The 26,153-nt window shown below is 36.4% G+C and overlaps 1 protein-coding gene across 3 annotated transcripts in view; it reads left to right on the top strand.

The window, feature by feature from the left end:
* Positions 1-26,153, top strand: part of LOC129944391 (uncharacterized) — a 28,506-nt gene extending 2,353 nt beyond the window's left edge. For all 3 annotated transcript variants that reach the window (XM_056053774.1, XM_056053773.1, XM_056053775.1), the window contains exons 2-5: positions 16,408-21,086; positions 21,148-21,276; positions 25,318-25,685; positions 25,813-26,153. In XM_056053774.1, the coding sequence (XP_055909749.1) occupies positions 16,652-21,086; positions 21,148-21,276; positions 25,318-25,685; positions 25,813-26,019 (5,139 nt within the window). In that variant the 5' untranslated portion in view covers positions 16,408-16,651 and the 3' untranslated portion in view covers positions 26,020-26,153. The remainder of the gene's footprint in view (positions 1-16,407; positions 21,087-21,147; positions 21,277-25,317; positions 25,686-25,812) is intronic.

Raw genomic sequence — 26,153 nt, 5'->3', positions numbered from 1 at the left:
AGGGCCTCACCCAACAAACTTCTCCATCTAGCTCGGTCCCTAGCTAGATGTCTACAGTTTCGCGCTCCAAGTTGGGTGAGGTCACCTTCCACTTGTGCGCGCCACCTGATCCGCGGTCTTCCTCTACTGCGCTGTCCTGTGGGTGCGGATTCGAAGACTTTCCGGGCCGGAGCATTGGTTTCCATGCGCTCTACGTGACCCAGCCATCTTAGTGGTTGGACTATTACCCTTCTGGCTAAGTCTACGTCGCTGTACAGCCCGTATAGCTCGTCGTTCCATCTTCTCCTCCACTCTCCTTTGATGCATACGGGACCGTAGACCACACGAAGAAATGTTTTCTCGAAAAAACCCAAGGTGCTTTTATCCGCTTTTTTCATAGTCAATGCTTCTGCACCATATAGCAGGACGGGGATTATAAGGGTCTTATAAAGTTACACTTTAGACCTTCGAGAGAGGAATTTACCACTCAATTGCTTTCTTAGCCCTAAGAAACAGCGGTTAGCAAGAGTTATTCTGCGTTTGATCTCAGCGCTGGTGTTGCTTTCTGCGTTTACAGCGGAGCCTAGGTAGATGAAGTCTTTGATTACCTCAAAGTTATGTCTACCGATGGTGACGATTTGACCAAGACGTCGTTGTTGAAGGTCCTTTCTTGATGACAGCATGTACTTTGTTTTGCCCTCATTAACCGTTAAACCGAAGTTTGCCGCCTCTGCCTCAATACTCACAAATGCCCCATTGACATCACGCTGAGTTCTTCCGATTATGTCAATGTCATCAGCATAAGCCAGTAATTGGATAGACTTTTGAAAGATAGTGCCTCTAGTGTTGACGTGTGAGCTCTGCACTATTAAAAAAATCACATGACAGCGCATCACCTTGTCTAAAACCGTTTTTGACATCGAAAGATTTTGTTAAGTTGTTTCCAACCTTTATGGAGCAGCGTTAAATCTCCATGGTCATTCTGCACAAACGGACGAGTTTGGCAGGGATGCCAAAACTAGACATGGCTCTACACAGCTCGTCCCTGTAGATGCTGTCATATGCGGCCTTGAAATCGATGAAAAGATGGTAGGTGTCGATTTGGTGTTCTTGGGTTTTTTCCAGGATCTGCCGTAAAGTGAATATTTGATCAACTGTGGACTTTCCTGGTGTAAAACCACACTGATAAGGACCTATCAGGTTGTTGACGATGGGCTTTAGACGTTCACATATTTTATAGGCGATGTTAAGTAGACTGATTCCTCTATAGTTGGTGCAGTATAGAGGGTCTCCTTTTTTCAGGATCGGGCAAACAATACTGAGGTTCCATTCATCGAGTATGCTTTCTTCCGACCATATCTTACAGATAAGTTGGTGCATGCTCCTAACCAACTTATCTCCAGCTGCTTTAAAGAGCTCGGCATTCAAGCCATCCGCTCCAGCGGCTTTATTAGACTTCAACTTAGATATGGCAATCTTTACTTCGTCTAAGTCGGGAGGACGGGATTGTTGGCTTTCGTCGTCTATATTGAATGGATCATCCTGCCTGACAGCGGAATTCAGTTCTTCGTCGCCGTTATACAGTCTGCAGAAGTGGTCCTTCCATATCCTCAGCATTGACTGCGGTTCCACTATGATGTTTCCACTTTCGTCTTTGCAGTCTTCGGTTCTAGGTTTATGTACCTGTGAATTTCGTTTCACCTGTTCATAAAACTTTCGAACCTCATTCCTGCTTTTATACCTATCAACATCTTCGACCGCACGCTTCTCATGTCCTCTCTTTTTCCTTCTGAGAAGTCGGCGCTCCTCTCGCCTCTTCTGCTCATAGAGCTCACGAGCAGATGAGGATATAAGCAACAAAAAATATTTAGCCAATGTCAGTGAGCTACAGGAAACAAACCAGGCTACAATCCCTTGAGCTTTTGACGAATCTATTAACCTTTTTGGAGAACATATCGACAAAAATGAAATTCTTCTGTTTTTAAAAGATGCAGCTCCTTATATGGTGAAAGCAACTAACGCACTGAAAATATTGTATCCAAAAATAATTCGTGACGCCTGCCTGGTTCATAACTCGAACAATGGGTTCCTCAGTGAGACTATAGTCAAAATAGAGGGTTGGGACTTACTCAAACACCAAATAAATTTATTGGACGAAGCTATTTCGAAAATACATTCAGTAGAATCGCTAATGGGTCAATCAATTTGCAAAAAAAAATGGAAAACGTCCTTTAAAAAAAACGGAAGATATGCACAAATGATAAAAATCTTCACAACCTAAAATTGGGATGAGAACAGTGTTTCCGCACTAACGTGTTTTGACATGGAAAAGTAGTTTTCTATGCTAAAAAGTTTTTTGAGACCAAATCGTAGAGGTTTCATTTTTGAAAATTTTATTTTTATATTTTAAATACTATTTTTTTTTGTTAAAATTTAATTAATTTTATGTTAACTTGTTTAACATTTTGCTGTGAATAAAAATTGCATTTTTTTCAAGGTATTTTCATTTTCGTTTTGAAAAGTTCAGCAAAATATTTTGGATTTGTATGGCATACTTTAATTTTGTATGGCATATTTAGTAATGCTAAGGGCATATTTTAGGAGCATATTTCTTGTTTTTTAGAGCATAATAATCCGGGCCCTAGTAATCATAACAAAAATGAGGACGACTATTTGGTCACATGGTAACTAAAACTTGACTTCATTTGTTTTAAACATAAAAAATGATTTTATTTCATGCCTCAAGTGCTAATTGTGTTTGGGTTTGAACTGTCGTCTTCCGTTTTTTAAAAGTGACTAACAAAGCTTATATGTTGAAGTCTTCAATATGAAATTTAAATTGTGCTAATTTTTAAATGAAAAAAAAGCATTTAACCAAATATGCCTTATAAAGTAAATAGCTGTTAGACGGCTCTTAATCTTGATTTCTTTTGTCTTCTTTTAGTAAATACCACTTTAAATGTCGCAATTGACTCTTAATTCTGGGTAAATTAGAGAAATGATAATAAACTTTCTTTATACCTCAGATCTATAATACTGGTCCAAAACAAATCATTTTGAATTAAGAACCAGTTAGTAAACTATCGGTTGTTTCAAAACTTTTTTAAAAAGTTGTTTGTAATCGGTTGTCTTTTATTTTTTTTTTAAATAATACTCGTGTTTTGTTGGAAAATCTATCAATAGTATCGTAGGACTTTCACAAAATCAATATCCGCAGTATGAATACTACCGATAAATATTAAAGTAGAATCTTAGTGTGTTATTACACCCAGACTTTCTGCGTATTTCGCATATTTTCTTTTGAACACCCATCCCTTCATCTCGCATTATTATTATTACACTAGGATGTTTTTGGGTTGCGTGTTTTTGACACTTCTCTTTCATTTTTTGTTCTTATCCATCAAGTCAAAGTGTGAAAATAATTTTAGAAAACTGCACTTTTTACTACAGCAATGAATATTGACATCATGAATACGGATAATAGTTCCGAAATGTTGACAAATAATGAACTAAAATCAAATAATAAACTATCGTTTCTAAATTATATGTATAAAGATAAATGAAGAAACTTTTAACCTGCTTTCGTAGTTCATTAAAAACGGCATTCAAAAAAATACAATTTTGAAAGGCAGAAAAGTTGGCTAGCATACCAAGCTTGACTCTTTCAATCATTCCGTCATTTAATGCGGTTATAAGGTCTTTGCTCCACTTGAATTTGTCCAGCGGAGTATTTCTTGTTTACTCGGACACAATTAGAAACAATAATAAAGCAACGCCAAGAAACAAATAAAGACAAGAAAGAGAAACGTCAAAAACATCCAAGACAATTACCCTGGTTAAAAGACGATATCGAGGAATCTAATCGCATCGAATTGAGATTTCGATTCAGGTATATGGTGGCACTGAATTCATTTAAATGGAGTATTTTTGCTTTGAACAAAAAAAGGGAAAAAACATATCGCACGCACACAAGCAAAACCTCACACCCCAATAACTCGATTCCCCGATTCATGTTTACAAACAAATTTTCGATTCGATTCACCTCTTTCAGTGGGATTGGATCGAGTAATCCTATTTCGATCCAATCCAGGTCTATACGACGCTAAATCCTGATTCAATTCTCCTGAACCCAGTACTCTGCTGGTTGAGACTTTTTAAAGTATTTCTATTTCACCTACTTTCACTTTCGCACTTATTTGCGTCTTTCTTAAAACGTCTGAGTGTACACACTTACTACGGATGGGTTTTGACATTTATACATTTATACGAGTCTCGAATGGATCTTATGTGATTTAGTTCTCAAATGTTGGTACGATTGATATTGCATTTGCATCTCGTTGGCTGTGTTCGTTGAGTAGTTGTGCATTTGAAATCATGTGATTTCCATTAAGGAACAAATCAATCTGTTACTCTTGATATTATTTAGTTTTGTTAATGAAAATAGACTAACTGGGATTATTTTGAAAAACAATAGAAAACAATAGAAAAGATAATTAAGTTTTGAAATGTTTCCACCAAAAGTTTATCTCAGTTTAGATGAAATAAATCTTTTTGGTGTTTCCACCGCACAAGAATATTTAAGTTTGGCAGCACTTTCTAAAATGCAAGTGGTGTTTCAATAATTTTCTTAATAAGTGAAAGTGAAATATTTTGGTTCGTGTTAAACAATGAAAATTGAATAGTTCAGAACTACACTTGTGGCCATACAATTAAGTCATTGCATTTTTAGAAGATTTAAAACATTTGTTTGTCTTCCATTTGCATCAACTAATGTTGTTATTGTTTTTTTAATAACGGATTATTTGTTGTCATTCGATGACAACAACGATAGTACTTTGTAAACAAACATTTTTTTTTCCTTTTTCACATAACGGTAAATTTTAATACAAATATGTGATTTGTGCAGTGGCCAAATAATTAAGTCAGTTTATGTTACTGAGTCAAAGAGGTAAGTTTAATGTCTTTTTTTTGGTGGAAATTGTTTTTTATATTATTAAATTATGTTTTAATTTATTTTTGATTTAAAATTTTCAATTTGGATAGTCAATTTTAGATATGGGTAAAAATAAATCTTCCACTCCAGAGGAACGGCGAATAATATGGGAAGCATACCGAAATTTGGGAAAAATTTCCGAAGTGGTTAATACAACCACTTTATCTCGAGGTAAAGTGGTCAATGCTATTAACCACTTTAAAAAATTCGGTTCATTCGACAACCGTCCTCGAATTAAAAAGCGAAAAACCACTGCCCAGGACGACAGGGTCATCACAAAAATTTCCAAGAAAGATCCCTTTATGACATCCACTCAAATAAGGGCTGTTTTGGAGGAAAGCCACGATGTCAGCGTGTCTGCCAGAACCATCAGAAGGCGTTTGGCTGAAAATAATTTGCATGGCAGAATAGCGCGCAAGAAGCCAAATGTCAGCAAAAAAAATTTAAAAAGCCGATTGAAGTTTGTAAGGGACCACGTCGGAAAAGATCAAGACTTCTGGAGTAAAGTGGTATGGAGTGATGAGGTGAAGGTCAACATTTATGGAAATGATGGCAAGCCGTATGTAAGACGTCCCAGAAATGCTGAGCTAAACCCAAAATACACCAAAAAGACCATAAAGCATGGTGGCGATTCTATAATGGTTTGGGGGTGTTTCACAAGCCATGGTGTCGGTCCGCTGTGTCAAATAAACGGCAAAATGACAGGTGTTGACTACCGGGATATACTGGACACAAATCTTCTCGGCGACTACCAGAACGAATTACCCCAAGGATGGATCTTCCAGCATGATAATGACCCCAAACACACGTCAAGAGTTGTGAAATCTTTCCTTGAAGAGCGTAGAGTGAATGTTTTGGGGTGGCCAGCGCAGTCACCGGACTTAAACCCCATAGAGAATTTGTGGGGCATTCTCAAAAAAAAAGTTGCTGCAAAAAAACCAACCAGCAAGACTACTCTCTGGAGTATTTTGCAGGAAGAGTGGAAAAATATTAGCGTAGAGCAATGCAAAGGTTTGGTGGACTCCATGCCAAGGAGAATATCCGCGGTATCAAACCAGAAAGGCTATCCTACAAAATATTAACGGTGCGCTTAAAAAAAAATTATAAAAAAATTTTTTTTTCTTCATATTTTTCTTATTTTTTTCGGGTGACTTAATTATATGGCCACACTTATTTTATTAATTATTAATTTTTTGTTAAAGAAGTGACTATTGTTATAATGGAATTTATTTTTGTTCGTTTTTTTTTATTATTGTTATTATAAATATTTAGAATTTGAATAAATTTTGTTTTTGTTGTAATTTGTATTGAATATATGGATTTGTTGATTTCATTCTATAAAAATGACTTAATTGTATGACCACAAGTGTATATAAGAATATGCTACCTACTCCATGTCCATTTTGTTTTTTTAATTTGATTAAACCAAAACTATATTTTTTGTACACAAACATGCAAATAAACAGACCATAATGCATTATCTGTAAAACCTACTCCTCCACACAGATTTTTCTTCACAAATTTTGAATCGACTCAAGCTCATTTCATCTCGATTCAGGTACATATATAAAGAATTTAGGCGCGCTTCAAGCTCGCTTCAACACCACATGTTAATGTAGTATTGTACGAACAAACCCCTTCCTGAAGTTTTTATTTTATGTCAAATTGTTTGGTTAAAACTTTTAAATCCACTGTCACATTACACAGACGTTCTTGATTTTGGTAGTCAACTATCAAAAATCAACTTAAACGATTCCACCCCCCTCTGGTCTCAATTTCGTTATTTCTTTTTGGAATTTTTTGATAAATTATTCTGGGAAATATTCAATTGTATCAACTGTCAAATATAAAAACCGGACTACTGCGGATCGTTTTTTGGCAATTTCTCACTGTACTATATGGAATACTAAAAAACAATGCCACTACTTATTTCAATTTTTTTTTATTTACATTTTAGTCTTATTGAACTTGATGTATCTAACTTATTATAAGAAATAAATGAGTTTTTAAACCTAAAAACCTAAAACCTAAATCTCGTCTAATATCTCCAAATCAACATGGATTTGTACCTCGCAGGTCGGCTTGTACTAATTTAACTTTTTTTTCTAACTTTATTTTAAATAATATTGAAAAAGGCTATCAAATGGATGTTGTTTATACAGATTTTAACAAAGTAAATCATACAGGGTCCAAACGTACTGCAATATATGGGACCTTAAATTAAACTCAGAGAAAATAAAGATAATGGTATTTGAGGCCGACCGAGTTTTCCAAGCAATCATTAACACTTGCTTATCTTACGGTATTCAAGTTTTTGGTCACACCTTTTATTAAGAATTTGATTTGATGCAACGCCTCGTTTTCAAAAGATTATTTTGGTTACCTAGTTCGACTCATGTTGAGCGTGGAATTGCGCCGATTTATGTTAAAAATTTGAAATTGAATGCAGATTTTCTAACAAGAGTGATGAGTAAACCAAGTTTGAATCTTCACACATCTATCATGAACACGTCTATTGCGAACAGAAGCATCTCCATTTAAGGAATGGGCTCAACTTGCCCGGTTGCATAATGATTCTCTTTAACTGATTGACTTTAACATAGATAAAATACATATATATCTTCAACATCTAAATAGGGAATCATCATCGTCATGAGAAATTTATACAGGGTGCGCCAGAGAAACTTACTTATTTGAAAAAATTCCCGCGCGGTGAGTTGGGAGGGTAGACGGGCAAGAGGGGCGCATCTGTAGGGGGAAATTCCCAAGTTTGTTTCCCCTCCAGTCATTTGCCATCATGCTCTAGTCCAGAGAGCAGCGGGCCTTCGCAGTTGAGAGCTTCTTTTCTAACGGTCGCTCACTTGTTGCTACCCAACGTGCCTTCCGCGTTCGCTTTGAAATTCCTCCTCACAGACTCGTTCCTGGCCGTAATTCGATTCTGTCGTGGGTTAACTCATTTCGGGAGTGTGGAATTGTCGCTAAACCCAGAAATGGACTTCAACGGACCATCAGAACTCTGGAAAATATCGAAAGAGTGAGGCAGTCAGTCCTCGGCGTTCGGCTCGCAAACACAAAGCTGCTATGGGAATTTCTGTCACCCTGTTCGACGAATTCTCCATAAAGACCTTCAATTTCATCCCTATAAATTGGGTGTTGTGCAGGAATTAACTGAACGCGATTTTGTTGCCCGTCAAAATGCATGTGAAATGCTGATTTACAACCTGCTTGAAGACGCGGTCGTTTTTTTTTTCAGCGACGAGGCTCACTTCCACATTTCCGGCTGCGTCAACAAGCAAAACATGCGTTATTGGTGTGGTGTAAATCCGCGTGAGCTTCACCAGAAGCCACTTAATTGTGAGCGAGTTACTGTCTGGTGTGCGATGTTGGTAATGGTAATAATTGGTCCTTATTTTTTTGAAGAAAACGAACGCGCAGTTACCGTGATGGAGCTTGTTACAGGAACATTATCGAGGATTTTTTTCTTCCAAGACTCGAAGAAATGAACGTGTGGTTTCAGCAAGATGGAGCAACAGCACACACAGACTCAATGAATTTGTTGCGACAACATTTCCCTCTCTCTCTCAGAGGCGATCTCCAATGGCCGGCACGCTCTCCAGATTTGACTCCATGCGATTTCTTTTTATGGGATTATTTGAAATCCCTGGTTTATGTCGATCGACCACGGAGCATAGCACACCTCAAGAAGAACATTCGCGACGCCATTGCCAACATACCGATTGATATGCTGCGAAGAGTGGATACGAATTTCAAAAATCGACTTCATCAGTGTTGCGCAATGGGAGTCGCCATTTATCGGATGTCATTTTTAAGACTGCATACAAAAAAAATTGGGATATTGTATTCTCAAATAAAAAAAAAATTTAAACATTAACTGAAGTACTTTTTTTTATTGACCTTTCAAATAAGTATTTTTATTGACCTTTCAAATAAGTAAGTTTCTCTGGCGCACCCTGTAGAAATCTAAGCCACTCCTTAAATACTAATGCAACAAATTATTTCAATAATAGACTTTCTGCGAGAGCTATAAGTAGAATATATGTAGGTACAATTTATAGAGGAAGGGTTAAAATATTGAACTTGAATTATATTCCGCATCGGTCAGATCTACCTCTCCTTTGCAATTTTTGTAACAGAAATGACCGTGACGATATTTTACCTTTTCATAACTACAAGATACTACAAGAAATTCGAAGGCTCTACTTTCAACATAGTGTCCTCTCTAGAGAACAAATGTTTGGTGTAATGAACGCATCTTGATTGGTTAAGTTCATATCTAATATTGCGTACTCAATATGTTAAAATTGATTTAACAATTTCTAAATCAAGAAAAATTACATCTAGAGTTCCTCAAGGAAGCCATCTTGTAAACATATGTTCATGTGCTACATATCCTTTTGATTTTTTTCAGTTACAAGAAAAACTCAATAGACTGCGGAATAGTGCCAAAAATTAAACTGATTCTAAATTTTTCTAAATGCCAAAGTTTTTCCTCCACTCGTCGTTTATCTCCGTTTTTGTCTGAGTATTTTATTGATAATAAGAGAAAGATTTTGTATTAAGAAAGGTCTTGGGGTTGTTTTTGAGTCTTATTTAAAGTTTAATCATCATATATATATATATATAGTAAATAAAGCTAATAATAATAATTCAATGTTATCGTTTGTGATTCGTAACTCGAAGGATTTAAAAGATTCTTACACACCAAAATCATTGTACGAGTATGTTGTATATGTTAGTTAGTTCTTGATTATTGTATTTTAGTATGGAATGCATTTTACATAACATTTTCATATAGTTCTGACTCAATGATATGAGAACGATCTCAAAGCTGTTTGTATGCACTTGCACTAGTTAAAACAGTAGAAATTTCTACTCTACGTTGTTGTCCGACACTTCGAATACAAGCTGAAGTCGTTAGAGTTCGATCATCATTTGAATCGTTAATTTGCATGGAGCGATTGCTTGAATCCATAAAGTTGCTTTCATTTAACTAATTTGCAAAGTTATGTAGGACAAAACAAGAACTGATTAAGGATGGAATTGTGTCTTCCTTTACTCGAACTTTATATTGCAAAATCAGAAAACGTTGCTTTATTTGTCTGAAACATTTTTCTATTAAATTTATGTTCGGCATCGTTACTTGTTTGTTTAACTGCTGCCATTAACCAAAGCGTTTTGCCATACCCTTCATCGCCCAGTAATATTGTTGAAGAATAATTGTTCATATGATTAAATAAGGAACTATTTTTTAAAGTACGGAAAGTCGTGGACTGATCCTGGCCTAATGCCTAATAAAAAGAGTTTGCTAACTTCAATCCTTGTAAATTTTTCATCCTCGTTGTACGTATCCTGTACATTTATTGAGTAGAATTCTTTGCGATTGACGTAGTCCCCCATAACCTTTGCGCTTCTTCTATTTCTTCAGAAGTGTGTGGGATTATGATCCAATCAGTTGCACGGGTTGCAATTTTTGTTGCAACTTGCTGTACCACCATAGATATCGTTGATTGATTAAAACCAATTTCTTCAACAACACCGTTTTGAATTCCAGGATCTTCCACATAACGCAGAAAAATCCACATGTTTACTGATGCGCCAAAGCACTACCGCGTGTTTGCAGGGTTGGGCCCAAAAACTCATCTGTTAATACTTGCACACCTGTTTCACTAAATCTATACAACTTTCGAGATCTTCACCAATTGGACATCTACTATTTTTATATTGTTTACCAACTGAGTAAGAGAAAACCCATCCTCAACAATTTGTGAGATCGATCCCATGCATTCAAGCGTTCGCTCATCTTTTTGCATATCAAAACTAGAACTTTCTTAAATAGTGCTAACGTCCAGAAATCGATCTCAACACTTTGAGTTCGAAGTCGCACATTGAGATCGATTTCGGTCTCTGCATTTTTTTGCATACCACTCTAAGAAATTCTCAGAAAATTGAGTAAATAGCTTGAACTCATCTTTTTGTATATGCCCCATTATCAAACAAGATGCCATCTTATTGGCTTGCATACTCTTAAAGCCTAGTACATACTTGTGAACCATCTCGTGAACCCATACACATTTCTGTTTTTGGTTCACCCGTGAACTTGCTCGTGAAGCAGAGTGGAGAACAAAGTGGAGAGTTTTCGTTCACGGGCAATTCACGTGCAAAATGTACGGGAACTGTTGGTGAAGCTTTGACATTTGTTCACAACGTGTACTCACAAGTGTGTACCAGTGAGCAATGTCAAAAGTTCACTTTCTCCACTGGCGAACGTTCACTTCACGAGGAAGTATGTACTAGGCTTAAGAGTTGAAGCAAGATGTAATCGATTATCTTTATGAGGGATATATTACCTTATCGCATTAATTGCTTGGTTTTGCTAAATTTAATTAATTTGTATGCTCCGTCGTGTCGAACCTATGATCCGCTGTGTGAGAGAAATAAATGTTATCTTCAAAGATTGTGATTTTAACTTTCACTATACTAGAGACAACTTTATAAATATGTTAAGTTTATATTTTTTTAATAAATTATTTACATGTACAAAATTGTATGATTTCGTAGTCTATAAGTGTAATATTATGACTCAATTGATGAAATAAATAAACTAGACTAAACTTTTCGTTAGGAAGATAGAAATGGGTCAACCTTACCATTCAAATTACCCTAACAACAAAATATTAAGTTTATAAATTAAAATATTTCTATTCACCGTTCATAAAGAATCAAAACTTTCACCTTTTTGAAGACAATTCCAATGCAATACAATTAATAATTTCTACAGCGCAACTTTCGACAAAAGTTTCCTTAACCATTTTAAAGTTCATTACTATTTTACCCTAACTGCACTTTTGTACACATTTAATCGTTTTATGAGTAACACAGATTTATGAGTGCCCTTAGATAGTTGCGCTGGTAATTAGACTTGTCATCATAGAAGAATTAAATTAGAGTCCTAAGTAGCTGTACTAAATAATCTAAACATTTTTAATAGCATAACTTTGAAACTTGTATTTTTTTTACACTTTAGTTTATTAATAATAATATTAAACAATAACTTAAATTAAAACATTTGTGTGCACAAATTGGGCCTAACTTTATACATTACAAATTTTAACATATGTATGTTTAACATGAAGTCGATGGCTAAAAAAAGAGTGTCGTTGTCGAGGTTTTGTTTAGTCCCAGTTGTCCTGATGGAGGTTGGTTGGGTGTGGCGGCGTTCAGCCGCGGTAGTATGATTTCAGGCCAGCATAAAAGGAGACGCCGTCGTCGTCAGTGGGGAGTTTGTCAGAGATATCCACACCACAACGGTATCTCGGGTCCGGGTGTCGTTCCTGATTGGTCATCCTTCTTATTAATTGGTTAGGGTGTCTGACGACTTTGGTGATTATCTTCCGTGCTGCCTGTGCAAGGAAGTGGTCAAATGGCTTGATGTCAGCTTCTTTGTAGACTCTTCGATTGCTATAGTGCTTCTGTCGTTGACGGTCGAATTGTAGACCATTGCATATCCTCTCGAAGACTTTAAGTTTTTCCATTGCAGTTTTTGATATGGTGCACCATATCGGAAAACTATACGTGATAACTGGTCTTAGCAGCTGTTTGTGTATCAACAGTTTCGTTGATTTACTTAATCCTGTTATCTTTTTTAACAGAGGATAAACTCGATGGAGTGCGATGTTGGCTTTCGTTATCACAGCCTTAGAGTGTGGGTTGAAGCCCAGGTATTTGGCGTTTCTCTTGGCTTTAATCCTTGATCCATTCGGAAACGCCAGAACAAGGTTTCGGGCCACTGCCGCTGATCTATAGCTGCTGTTGTTGGTGACGGGTCTCCGGAACCACACCAGTTGATTTGGAAGTGTTTATCCTTATTCCCCACTTCTGGTAGTACTCGTAGAGTCTGCTTATGTGTGCTTCTACTCTTCGGGCTGCGATTGTAGGAAACATGGAGGACGAATAGGTGAGTGGGTCATCTGCAAACAGTAGGTTCTCACAATCCGTTGGCAATGGCTGGTCGGATGTCATCAGGCTGTAGAGGAACGGTCCAAGTTTTGATCCTTGGTCGACTCCAGCCTTTACGTTTCTAATCGTTGACTTGCAACTATCGATTTCTACGAAGAAGTTTCTGAAAGAAAGAAAAGAAAACAATTTTTTTATTATTGGCTGTGGGATATTAAAAATTCCGAGCTTATGGATTAGGGCCTCAAATCATACGCTGTCGAAAGCCTTCTCGAAATCCAGAAAGCATACAACTGTGGCTCGGTGGCTATTGAGAGCGGCGGTAACGTCAGATTGAAACTTTAGAAGTGGATGGATCGTTGAGTGAGCTTGTCGGAATACAAACTGCGTGTCGGGGATGATGATAGAATTTTTTCAGCCTCCTTAATATGACTTCTTCCAGAATTTTGCTGATGTTGTTGAGGAGTGAGACTGGCCTGTATTTGGGGATCATTTTGGTGCTGCCTTTCTTCGGAATTGCCACTACTTTGTCTGCCTTCCACTTTTTTGGAAAATAGCCGTTGTTAATACAGTTATTTATGATAATAGTCAAGATTATCATAAAAACTTGGGGAATTCTTTTCAGGATATAGTTGGAAATCCCGTCCATTCCAGTTGACTTCTTCGGCTTCAAGTTGTTAATGATCTCAGCTTTCTCCTCAGGATTGAAGAATTTATGGGTATTAGCTGGTTCATCGGCTTTGCAGTTGTTGCCAAATTGGACTACAATGTTTGGCTGTTAAGTCAACTGAATGGAGGTTTTTATTCGTTCAGGAAGGCTTGGTCCGTTGATGGTTTTGGAGTGAAACTATGTTCAAAGTGTTTGCCAAAAGAACTTTGTCATTCATTACTGTAGCTCGGTGTTGTTGCTCATCATGACTTCCGGCAGTGGTTTTCTCCTACCGATGAGGCGCTTGATTGCCTTGAAGGCATTTGGGCCAGGTTTTATCTCCCTCAATCTCTTCTTGAAGGATATGTCGTTGAGGTGTCAGATGGAGTTTTACACATTTCAGTTCGCTCTTGATAGTCTGGTATTCGGGGTTCACCCTGTTGAGTTCCCTCTGATGGATTCTCTGAAGGCGCTTTCTCAGCCTTTGTTGGTGAGAGTATAGGTTTTGAACATACTCCGGGAGGTGTTGGTATCTGTCCTTCGTTGTCCTGTGGATTTTTTGGGCATCGAGATTGCAATGGTCGATCCATGAACTCGACAGTCTCATCAATTTCATTGTCTTGAAGGTTTTGATTCGCTGGTGGAAGCACCGGGTTTCTTTCGATGTCCAGCTACAATCTCTCGAAATTTAATTTCTTGTAGTCGTTGAAGTCTGCTTGAGGTCTCGCTGCTAAAGTGGCTGGTTGGCTGAGCTTTATGGACAGGAGTATCGCTTGGGACAGTTGAACACGTAAAATTGAAGATGTCTAGAATGACAAAACAAAATTTGAACTTGAAAGAAAGAAATCAAGATTTGATGGAGTTCTAGAGAATCTTGGCTTTGGCTGCGACACTACCAACAAAGAATGTTTCTCAGCATGATCGTCCAACCAGTCCACTTTAGCTTTTCCTACGATACTGATACTTGTATCCTACCATAGCTGGTGACGTGCGTTGAAATCGCCTCCAATGAGTCCGTGAGTAGTGCGCTTCAGAACATTGTTGAGGATTCCCAATTCGTTAGTGGAGCCGCATTTGAATTAAATGCTTATAATTGTGAGGGACTCACCTTGTCCCAACTCTATTCTGACTGCAGTGGCTTCGCTGGTATAAAGCCCTGAGATGATAACATCGCTGCTTCTGTAGGATATATTGTCCCTCACGAAGATGGCTGTTCCTCTACGTCTCTGGGATTTATCCTGTCGGAAGATGTTGTATCCGACGACATCGATGTTGTTCCTGCGGGCTACGTTTGTTTCACTGATGAGGGCGATATCCGGCTTGTTGTTCTTCATAAATATGTTGAATGATGTCCTTCTTTCCAAGCTGTACAATGAATTCGCATTATACGTCAGGATGGGGAGCTTATTCAATTGCATATCTGGGACTGTGCTATTGGCTTTCTCCAAGATGCGAAATGATAAGATGTTGGATGTGGCCAATATTTAGTTTTCAATTACTACATGATACATTGTCAGATCTTGTACTATCTCGTTTCGGTGATCAAAACTAGCCTCTTAGATCGTGTGATTTATGGCTGAAACACAAACACGCTTCAGCTTCGGCTTGGTCTGCGTTACGTTGGGCCTGCTTCGAGGTTGCTTTGAATGACACTTAAAATATGATATTTCTAAAATGGCACTTTTGTCTTTTATTTATGCCTGAAACACAAACACGCTTCAGCTTCGGCTTGGTCTGCGTTACGTTGGGCCTGCTTCGAGGTGGCTTTGAATGACACTTTAAATATGACATTTCTAAAATGGCAATTCTGTCTTTAGCAGCTGTCATTTATTCTCAAAATAAAACAAAATATGAGTTTTGAAATCGAAAAAATTAAATTTATCGTGGGAGTTCCTTACACAGCCTATAATAGCCAATGGGAATCCCTCCAAAAGCAAATGACTTTTGTTTGTTTACTTTTTTACAGCTATTGAGCTGTCGGACAAAGCAAATCTTCAGCAAATTTGAACTAGAGCTTCCGGTTAACATTACGTTATTACGTTATTTCCTTACGATTGTCAAATGAAACGTGATGTTGAAGTTTCTTGTGATAGCTTGCATTGAATTCCTATGGCTGAACTCGTAAACGCTAGGCGAAGCCGAAGCTGAAGCGTGTTTGTGTTTCAGCCATTAGATTTTGTCTTTCAAATAAATAAATTAGGTGGCGCAAGTGTCCGTTGAGAACTAGGACCTAGTGACTTTCATTTTAAGCCGATTCCAAAAGGCCTATTTGAGAAAGCACTTTTCATGACAACAATTACTCTTGGAGTATTTTTCAATTCACAGGCAGGGTTTGAACCCAAGACCTCTGGTATGACAGTCCTACGCACTAACTATCACGTCAAGGCTACTAAGATTTCATCTTACGCAGTTAATCAAAACCGCAGGTTTATTTCAACAAAATCACGACCTTCTATGCAGAATTGTCATAGAAAATTGCGAAAAACGAGTGTGCTTGCACAGTCCAATGCCAATTGTTATTCGATAAATAACCCTATCGTATATACTTTATGATTTAATAAAATAATTGCAATCAAAAGATTAATAACTGTTTATTTGTCTTGTATCTTTTGAGCCACTCTTTAAATAATGTATATGAATTTAGGCTAGTTTGAGTTATGCAACATTGATTATTTTTTAAATTCATCTTTCTTAAATGTTCTTATTCATTTATAATCATTTATTATATTTAATTCATAAAATTTAGTTTTTCTTCACTAATTTTTTTATTATTAATATTTTTTTAAATTAAAATTTCTTTGTTTCTTTTTAGGGATCAAGTGCAATTACAAAAAAAATTTAAATTTCTTCAAAATGAAAATTGTTTCGTTTTATTGAAATGTATCGAAACAACTTCCCACTCATTTGAGCTGAATAATTAATTCTAAAAGTTCAAAACAGAATCATTTTCTTTTGTTTTCTTTTAAAAAAGTACAAATAAATATAAGGAAAAATTGATATGAATTTAAGAAAACATTTACTATAAAAATTCATTTAAAGAAAACACTTAATCAGAAATGATGTGGGGTGAGCACTTAAGCAGACGACACTGGGAATTTCAGAAAACCACAAATGACAACAATTATTGTTATTTGAACACTAATCCACATTGCGTAAAGGAAAATAATGCTTATGTTCACAACTTGCCTCCCTACAATGATCGTTTGGCAGTTAATATACTCGAAGTTGATAATAAAAAACATGATTATGTAAAAAATGAATACAAAACTGAAAATAAAATCTTGAACCATAATTCAGGGATAAATTCGTCGCTTGACGTGTCGAAACCAGTATCCACATCTCCGTGCAATAATCTTTATGTAAGTCCACCATTCTTCACTGTTGATAAGTTTGTCAATATGGAACAGACATCGAGTCATCGAGGAGACAACAGACAAATAGTCCAACCACACAGAAATCACACACACCACAATCAAAAAGAAATATCAAATATTAGTTTAGAGTATAAAATTCCAGAAAACCGAGAAAGTTTTTTAATAAATAACAAAAATCTTATTGGTATCAAAGTTATCGATAACTCCCACATTCCGTTAATGCATTTTGAGACTTCTGATAGACCGGTTATGTTAAATGTACCCAAGCAATATGAACAGCAACCCGTCATCACAGAGATATGCAATTATGAAAATGACATGGTTTCCTATGGCAGTGAGTCATATCAAAAAAGAAGAAAGCCTTATTCGAGTATGAACTACGTACAAGACCCAAGCCCAAAAAACGATTTCGTACGTAACCAATTGCTGTCAATACATCAATATAACGGCGACAGTATAATCAAAGTGGAGAGTAAAAACATTTATAGAATGTCTGACTTGGGGGCCACAATTGAAAGTAGTCCCCATCGCGCTGGACCAAGTGAATTTCAATGCATGGAATTCCAAAAGAACTCATTACAAAATGGCTATGGGAATGGGAAGTCATGTATAGCTCCTCCGAAACAAATTTCGAATGAAAAAAAGAAACCTAACTATCGTGAATTAATTAACAACGCAAATGCTTTGAGAAGTTCAATATCGGAAAATGACTTAAATATGCAAATAATCAAAAGAACGTTGAATTATAAAAAACTGCCAACTTGTAACTTCCCATCTAGAAATATTGCAATTCAGTCGTCGAAAAGAAACAATGATAATATTTGTCAGAAAATTGAAAAATCTAATATGTATGAGAAAGGACACGTAAACCATCATTTGTTCATTCAATATCCGAATGATGAGGGTTCAGCTTGTAAAAGACCTAATATTGCGTCCCCTTTAGATTTATCAATCAAAACCATAAAAACCGAACCCGATATTGATAAAAAAAGAGTATACGAAGGTGGTGTGATCACTGAACAAGGATGCCCTCCAAAATATAACTTTGAACCAAACTTTTTGGAAAAACAGGACTTCATGAGCAATAATATGCATTCAAGTAGATTGCAATCAAATCCCAATTCGGTGATACGATTTAATTCTAATTCAAGAAGGCCGCCCCCAATGGATTGTAAGTTAGAACAAAATGTATTTATACAAGGCCCTAATCCTGTAGTGAGTGCAAACGTTAATAATAATCACTTAGTTGACAAATTAAGTGACAGTGAACTGGACATTAACCGAAAAAGGCCCTATCCGGTTCAGCATTTTGATGACAGCAAGTATTTAATTAAAAAGAAATGTTTAAAAAGTTCCTTCTGTGCAAGCTTAATTGCTGATCCTCTTAAATTTGAAGCCGAGTATAGTAATCAAACTAGCGTGATCAAAAATGTGCAATTAAAATCATCGAATGGTAACGATATAAGTTCTGTGTTTGACCATACCATTATCAAACCTGAACCTGAGCCAGAACTAGAACTAGAATCAGAGTTGAAACCTGAAATTAAACCTGATCTAAAGCCTGCACTAAATTGTGAATTTAAACCTGAACTAGAATCTGTAGAAGAGCATGAACCAATACTCGAACTCCAACCCCAAATCCAAATCCAACCCGAACCCGAATCAGTAAATCTAATGGAATTGAAACAGGATATTTCTACAGCTTCTTTTGCATCAAGAATACGTACAAAAGCTGAGTTAAAAGGTTTCGTTTTTCAAGATGAAGGTACCGATGTGCAATCTAAAAATGTAGAGTTAAAAACTAGTTTAGATTTATGTGCTTGGAATACAACATGTGATAAGTTTTTAAACCAACTGGATCAATGCTTTGAGAAAACTCCCCCTAAACTCGTATCTTCAAAAGTATTGCAGCAGCCTTCAATGCCAAATGTTCAAAGCGATTCTGAAAACGAATCGTTATGTAGTTCAAATAGAAGCCCTAAAAGATCAATAAAACGAGTTAAAACAGACAAACCAAAACTGCCAGTCGAACAAGTGAAAAATGGAGACACCGATCCAATCGAAAGTGTTAACAACTCTCCGCATACTCAATTAATGGGTAACTGTAGCAATTCTGTGAATACCGAAACAACAAGTAGTGTATCTGATCCTTTGAGTTCTCAAACAATGGTTGCTGTTACCGATCCTGTAGAAACCGAAGTGATAGATAACGTGGTCAATTCTGTGATGCCTGAACAAAGAAATAGCGAAACAGATTCAGTAAATACTTCGACCATCAAATGCGACTTGGAAGAAAGATGTACGCCTGTGGTAGAAAATGTTTCGGAAAACGTAAACAAAGATTCGTCTCCTGACAATCAAACTAGTTCACCCGATTGCTCACCAACAAATAATCTAAAAACTCCAATTAAGAAAGCAACACGACTCTTTGATCTTACTAAAGTATCGGTTGTGCGTTTGAAAAGAGAAAAATATGTGTCCAGAATTCTCAAGCTGAGTGATGAGGCAACGGAACAGCCTTGCGATCTTGAAGAAGATAGTCGCAGCCCTGAAAATAGAAAGATAGATAGTACAACAAAATGTAAGTCTCCTGACTTACAATTGCCCGTGTCGACAAGTGAAACACAGCCAGCATTGAGAAGTACAGTTAATAGGTATTCATTTTCTCGAGGAAGACCGCCAAAAGGTGAAAAGGCTTCAAAAACTAACTCCCAAAATTCGAATACTATTAAAACGCGTTTGAGAACCCAAGCACTTCAAAGCCAAAAGGATTCAGTGTTCAAAAACAACAAATCAAAACGTCGCTTTGAAAATAAATCTGAAAGTGAACTGCCGAGCAACACTGAAAAGATCTTTTTGGAGGTATACAGATATAAACGAGCACTCAAAATTCCACCAAATCTCATTACAATTAAAAGCAAATGCGTACAGAAAATTTCCAAATGCATAGACGATTCGGATATGGATCAAAAAGTAACAACAACAACCAGCAAAAACGGAGAGTCCACCAATAGTTCAGAATGTAATAATAAGGATAATGTACCTAAATCAATTATTGATGTTCTTCACTCCAGAGTTGTGAAAGCGAAACACCACCATCAACACAATAAGTTTACTCAAAAATATATGAAAAATGAGCGGCAACACGTATCTAATTTTAAGTCGAAAATACAACAATTCAATTTTCCGAAGTCAAATAGCGATCGACATCAACCAATTTTGAATGAGAATAATAATAATTGCCTCCAGGAGAAGCGAAATGTTTTCGAAACTAAAGTTATACCGTCCCGAACAAGAAGGGAGCATAAAATGCAACTCAGTAAGGAAACCATTCGGGAAGTGTTTAGAGGGGACGAACGACCGTCATCGGCACCTCCGCACATAAATAATCTTGAAGATATTTACGACAGATCTTACAATGATCAGTGCATTAAATATTTCCAAAAACTGAGTCAATGTGCGGCCGAATTTGATTTACAAAAAAAAGATGAATGCAAAAATAGTGAAAAGCAGGAGGAGGATGCAAACAAATTTACGTGTAGCAATAAAATTAAGGAACCTGAAAAGGTAAAAGATGATAATCAATGCAATAATAATTTAAATAAATCGAATAGGAAAAGAAAGAGAAGAATATACAAGCGTAGAATAAGCTCGGGTTTTGATTATTTGAGAAAAAAGAAGAGGGCTAATACATGTGCCTTACGGAATTACTCGCGTTTCAAAAGAAGAAAGAGTACGACTGAAGAAAACTTTTCATTTAGAAGTGAATCTGATATTTTGAAGGAAATTCAAAAATGGGTATTGAATAAGGGCGTGGGACAAAGTGCCTTACACAAAGCAGCTACACTCGGATATATAGACGTGATTGTCTATTGTCTGGAAAGAATGGGCCTACATCCTGATCACAAGGACAATGCCGGATATACTCCTCTTCATGATGCATGCGTTAATGGCAACTTAGATATTGCTAGGGTCTTATTACAGTATGGGGCTAATCATTCTGAAAGTGCTCATTCGGGTATCAGGCCGATACATGAGGCGAGTGAAAATGGACATATTGAAATTGTGCGAATGTTATTGTCCTATGGAGCCGACCCACTATTAGAAACTTACTCAGGTAAGATTTTGTATTTATGGATTTTAGTTTCATTTGTTTAAAATTGCATTTAATTTAACAGGACAAACTCCTCTAATGTTGGCTTCGGATCCTAAAGTTAGCAGTTTAATTTCAACACATTTGAAGGATATTCAAGTTAGCGAAGAGAAAAGAAAGACTTGGAGTTTTCAAGGTCCCTGGAATGGAAATGGTAAACAAAATATTAGTTTTTTCATATTAAAATGTTTAAGATTTTTTTTATATCACATCTGTTTCGTTTTTTTAAATTTGAAACAGGATTTGCAACAAATTTGAATTTTAGCTAATTTTGTTTTAAGTAAATTTTCAATAGTCGCGCGTCTTTAAATCTATGATTTTTATATTTTTATTTGACTTTTCCATGGATGGCATACCTGCCGCATTCCTCAAAGTGGATCCCAACTTGGCTGCCGGTATCTTTTTTGCCACTTGTTAAGTCTGTTTGGGGAAACGAAACCTTTCCCAGGGAATGTAAGGACGGGGTAATCGTCAAGCTACCAAAAAAAGGTGATATTAAGAACTGCAATAACTGGCGGGGAATCACCATTCTGTCGGTATTTCCTAAGTTAATGGCAACCATCGTTCTAGAGAGGATAAAATCTAAGATCGAGTCTACGCTCAAGAGGCATCAAGCGGGATTTCGCAGTGGTCGATCATGTGTCGACCACATTAACACCTTGCAAATTATTCTTGAACAATCGTCGGAGTACCAATCGCCGCTTTACCTCATGTTCGTCGATTTTGAAAAGCCCTTCGATCGCGTTAGTTGTGATGTTATCTGGAGATTGCTTGTTGCTAGAGGCAATTCTGATAAAATTGTTGCTATAGTAAAAGAGTCTTACAACAACGCAAGGTGTTGCGTTTTGCACAATGGACAGCTTTCCATTGCATTTGAAGTGCGACAGGGAGTGAGAGAGGGTGATGTATTGTCACCGAGACTGGGTATCCAATGGCGCTTGAAAGAAACATTACGCCATTTGGACTATGCTGACGACATATGCTTAATGGCAAACAGAAGTGGAGACCTCAGCCAAATGTGCCGCTCTCTTCAACAAAATGGGGAGATTGCTGGCTTAAGGATTAATGCCAGTAAGACTAAGTTAATGCACACCAGCCGAGACCAACAACAACAGGTTATTGTGAGACAAGTGGCAGTAGAAAAGGTCACCCAGTTCAACTATCTGGGAAGCTATTTGGCACTCGATGGTGGAACGGACCTGGATGTCACAAATTGAATAAATAAAGCCCGTAGTGCATTCGGAATGCTTTCTAAAGTGTGGAACTCCAGGAAAATAGCGCTCCGTACCAAGTTAAAGTTGTTTGAGTCCAACGTAAAATCCGTGCTACTATATGCCTGCGAAACATGGAAATTTTTGTCAACCGCGTTACATCCTGAACATGCGGTGGCCACAAACCATATCTAAGGATGAACTGTGGCGTAGGACTGGGCAAACAAAAGTGGATGTTGACATCTGGATGTTGAACTAACTAAGAAAAACCATTTCTTTTGTTGAAAACAGCACGACATATTTTTTTACGATAGCCCGATAACACCATAACCTCAATCATCATACTCCTTCCCGTCAATTTGATTAAACAAAACTATATGGATAGTCGTTTAGTTATTTGAGGTCATCTAAGTGTACCACCTGAGTCGCAGTTTTCTTAAATAACTACAAAGTGATTTCGTTTTTTAAATGAAGTTGCCTTCTGTTATGTTATATACAAATTCTACAAATGTCAAAATCACCCCAATACTTACAGATCCCACCGGAAACCCGCATATACCTCAACTTTCTGACTCAAATTCAGCTCCTAGTAGCGACTCCGTAAATAAAAAATTCCATCCCTATCAAAGCAGTTTCCAAACCAAAAATTATTTGTATATCTCTTCTAGACCCAGTAACAACGCCAGAAGATATAACTTCGCACTTAGTATCTAACAAGAACATACCTTGTAGCTCATCCATTTAGTGTACTAAAATCAGTAAACCAAATAGCTTTGTTGACTCTTTCAAAACAGTAACGAATCCTAGGTTCTTCGATTCCATTTGCAATACAAATATATGGCCCTTAGAGATTTTGGTCAAAGAATTAACAAAAAGTCAAAAACGAGGTGTTTCTTTGAAATCCAAGTCAACAAACCTAACAGGCTCGCCCTCGTCTACCAAAACCTAAGGGACTTCGTAGTATGACATTTTCCTTAACTCCCAATCATTTCCACACGAAGTATTCATTTTGATAGAAACTTGGCTTAATTCACGCTTTTCCGACACAGAACTTTTCAGTCAAGAGTTCGAAGTTTACAGAGGATCGACATGTTGGTAATGCAAAGGATTTAGGTTGAGGTGTTCTCAAAGCGGTAAAAAATACATATTTCTCGTTTTCTGTATCTTTTCCGTTTGAACTATCAATTAAACTATTCCGTGTAAAGTTTATGGTAAAGACAAAGACTATTTTCATTTTAAACGTTTATATTGCTCCAGAAAGTTCAGAGTCTCTTTATAGCGAACTATACTTGGCATAAGAATTTCTTATCAGTTTGTCCTGCTCGGACACCAATACTTTACATCTAGGTGATTTTAATTTAACACACTTTGAGTGGATTCAATCCGAAAGACGAATCCTGTCTCTCTTTCTTCTTCGCAATTGGAACTATCTCTTCTCCATAAAATCCTTCTTACTGACTTACAGGAAACAAGCTGTACTAAAAACTCAAAAAATCGAATTTTCGTTTTGGTATTTTCTTCTTACGCTATTAGCACTCTTGTTCTAGAATCTAGATCAGGAATTACCAAATTGATAAAAATTCGCGTTATTGGTTCTAAAAGAGTTTTAATCCCATCAGGACCTAATTTCTTATCAATATCAAGATCACAAAGGGCTCTTTTAACAGGAACTGATAATGACTTGATTCACTGGGGTGATTGTAGACAAACAGTTGTAGTTGAAGAAGAATAAATATACATAAATATAAATAAACTTGAAAACATATTACTAATTTATTAAGGGTCACTAGAATTAGTCCCTGAGTAGTGCATGCATTTGAGCACTAGCTATTTTTCTTGAGATTAGATGCGGTGTGAAAATCTAGTCCTTATAAAAGGATTTATTTAATAATAGACGAAATCCTTCTGAAGTCGCAAATATTTTGTTAGAAAACAAGTATTATTATTCAATTCTCGGAAGAGTTTATTAACTTAATCAAGACAAATCTGGCCTTATGTCAGCCTAAAAAATATCAATTTTGTTTAAGTCTGACGACTGTGCGGACCACTCTATGTTACCAACTTTGCTATCTAGAAACATTTTTCTTGGCTAGTTTGTGGTAAGCTTGGGGTCGTTGTTTTATTTAAAGACCCAACTTACTGCACCTCCTCAGATGCATAAGGCAAAATTTAATACATACAGATTTTTATCCATAATACAGGGTCCGTCAAAAGATCTCCCATATACATCTTGTTGGAACCAGACTTCTTTGTGATTCTTAGTAAACTGATTTAAGTTTGGTTGGAGGAAGGTCTCAATCATGTGACAGTAGCGATCCGCATTAACCGTAACTTTTAGCCCATTTCCTTCGAAAAAATACGGTCCTGACACACCAAATTTAGCAACATCACACCAAACTGTCACATAAGGGCTGTGAAGTGGTCGTTGATGAATTTCTTGAGGTTTTCTGTTGCCCAGTATCGGAAATTTTGTTTATTTACAGTTCCCGATAAATGGAAATGGGCCTCTTTAGACGAAATTAAAACACCAACGGGAATGTTTTGAAGAATGTCTTCACAAACAGCTCTGCAAAACCACCATTACGGATATATTCCTCAAATGACAAATGCGCGATGCTCACCGTGCCACGCCATTATGATTACTTAAAACATCACATAGACCTCTATCTAATTATACCAGGAATTGCATTTTCTCTATAAATAGCTTTAAATATAAACGTCTAAAAATACGGGAGGTTTTTTTGCCGGACCTTGTACTTTTAATCCAGTACATGGATAAAGGTGTATTTTGTATCTCACTTAGGTTTTAATCGCGTTTGTTTAAGTTTTTATAAAAGTAAAGAAAACTCTTAGAATTTACGTGGACTTAATATTCGTATATTTGGTTTAACCTTATTTTAAACGGCGATATCTAAACAATTTTACGTGATTGTGCGTCTTTGTCATAATACAAATTTTAATTTTGTATATTTTTTTTATTATAGATGAAAACGAAAATGGTTGCAATGTCTTTAGCGATATATCCTCATTAGACATTTCGGAAGGAAGCCTACAAAAGAGGCACAACTTTCGGAGAGATTTTCGTTATTTTCAAAATAATGAATGGAAAAGAGACGGAAAAGAACTACTTTCAATATGCAACCAAAATCCGAGTATAAAAAATATATTTTGTGATTTTGAGTTCTTATATGATGCTGCTAATGCTGAAGGAGAACTTTTCGAGTTTGAAGAAGCTGATTCGCCTTTACCTCCGCTCTATTTACTTAAAGATGAAGGAATGGAAAAATGGGTCCTATTGAGTGATTTGTGTAGCTTGCTTAAAGTGAAATCGAAAGATACATTGTTACATAAGGTAGGATGATTTCTTAAAAAACATTTATGAGCATTTTTTAACTATCAACTAATCGTAGAACATTCACATAAACAGAATATATATTGCCAAAACAATAATTAAATAATTTTTTCTTTTTTAATTTAAGATCTTCCCGTCCGTATCACCATCTCTTGTAAGCCGAACTTTCCTGAGAGAATTGAAGATGTGTGAGTTTTTAGAAAGAGCGACATGTCTTCAGCTTTTATGTGCCGGCGAGAAAATTAATATTTGTCACTCAAAGGTCGTCCTCATTAGATACAACGAAAATGTCCGCAACCTATTGGGAGTAAAGACTATAATAATGAAGTTATAAATATTTTAAAGAAAAAAAAGAAGAAAAAAAAAACATGAAAAAGGTGCTTTAGGTATAATGTAAGCTATTTTATTTTAAATAAAAGAAAAAATATTTGTGTTTTTAAGTCATTAAATTATGTTTATTAACTAAGA

This window comes from Eupeodes corollae, chromosome 2 (genome assembly GCF_945859685.1).
Source record: "Eupeodes corollae chromosome 2, idEupCoro1.1, whole genome shotgun sequence".
In the NCBI taxonomy this organism is placed as follows: domain Eukaryota; kingdom Metazoa; phylum Arthropoda; class Insecta; order Diptera; family Syrphidae; genus Eupeodes; species Eupeodes corollae.
Note: the sequence above shows the minus strand (reverse complement) of the source record. Positions and strands in the feature narration are given on the sequence as shown.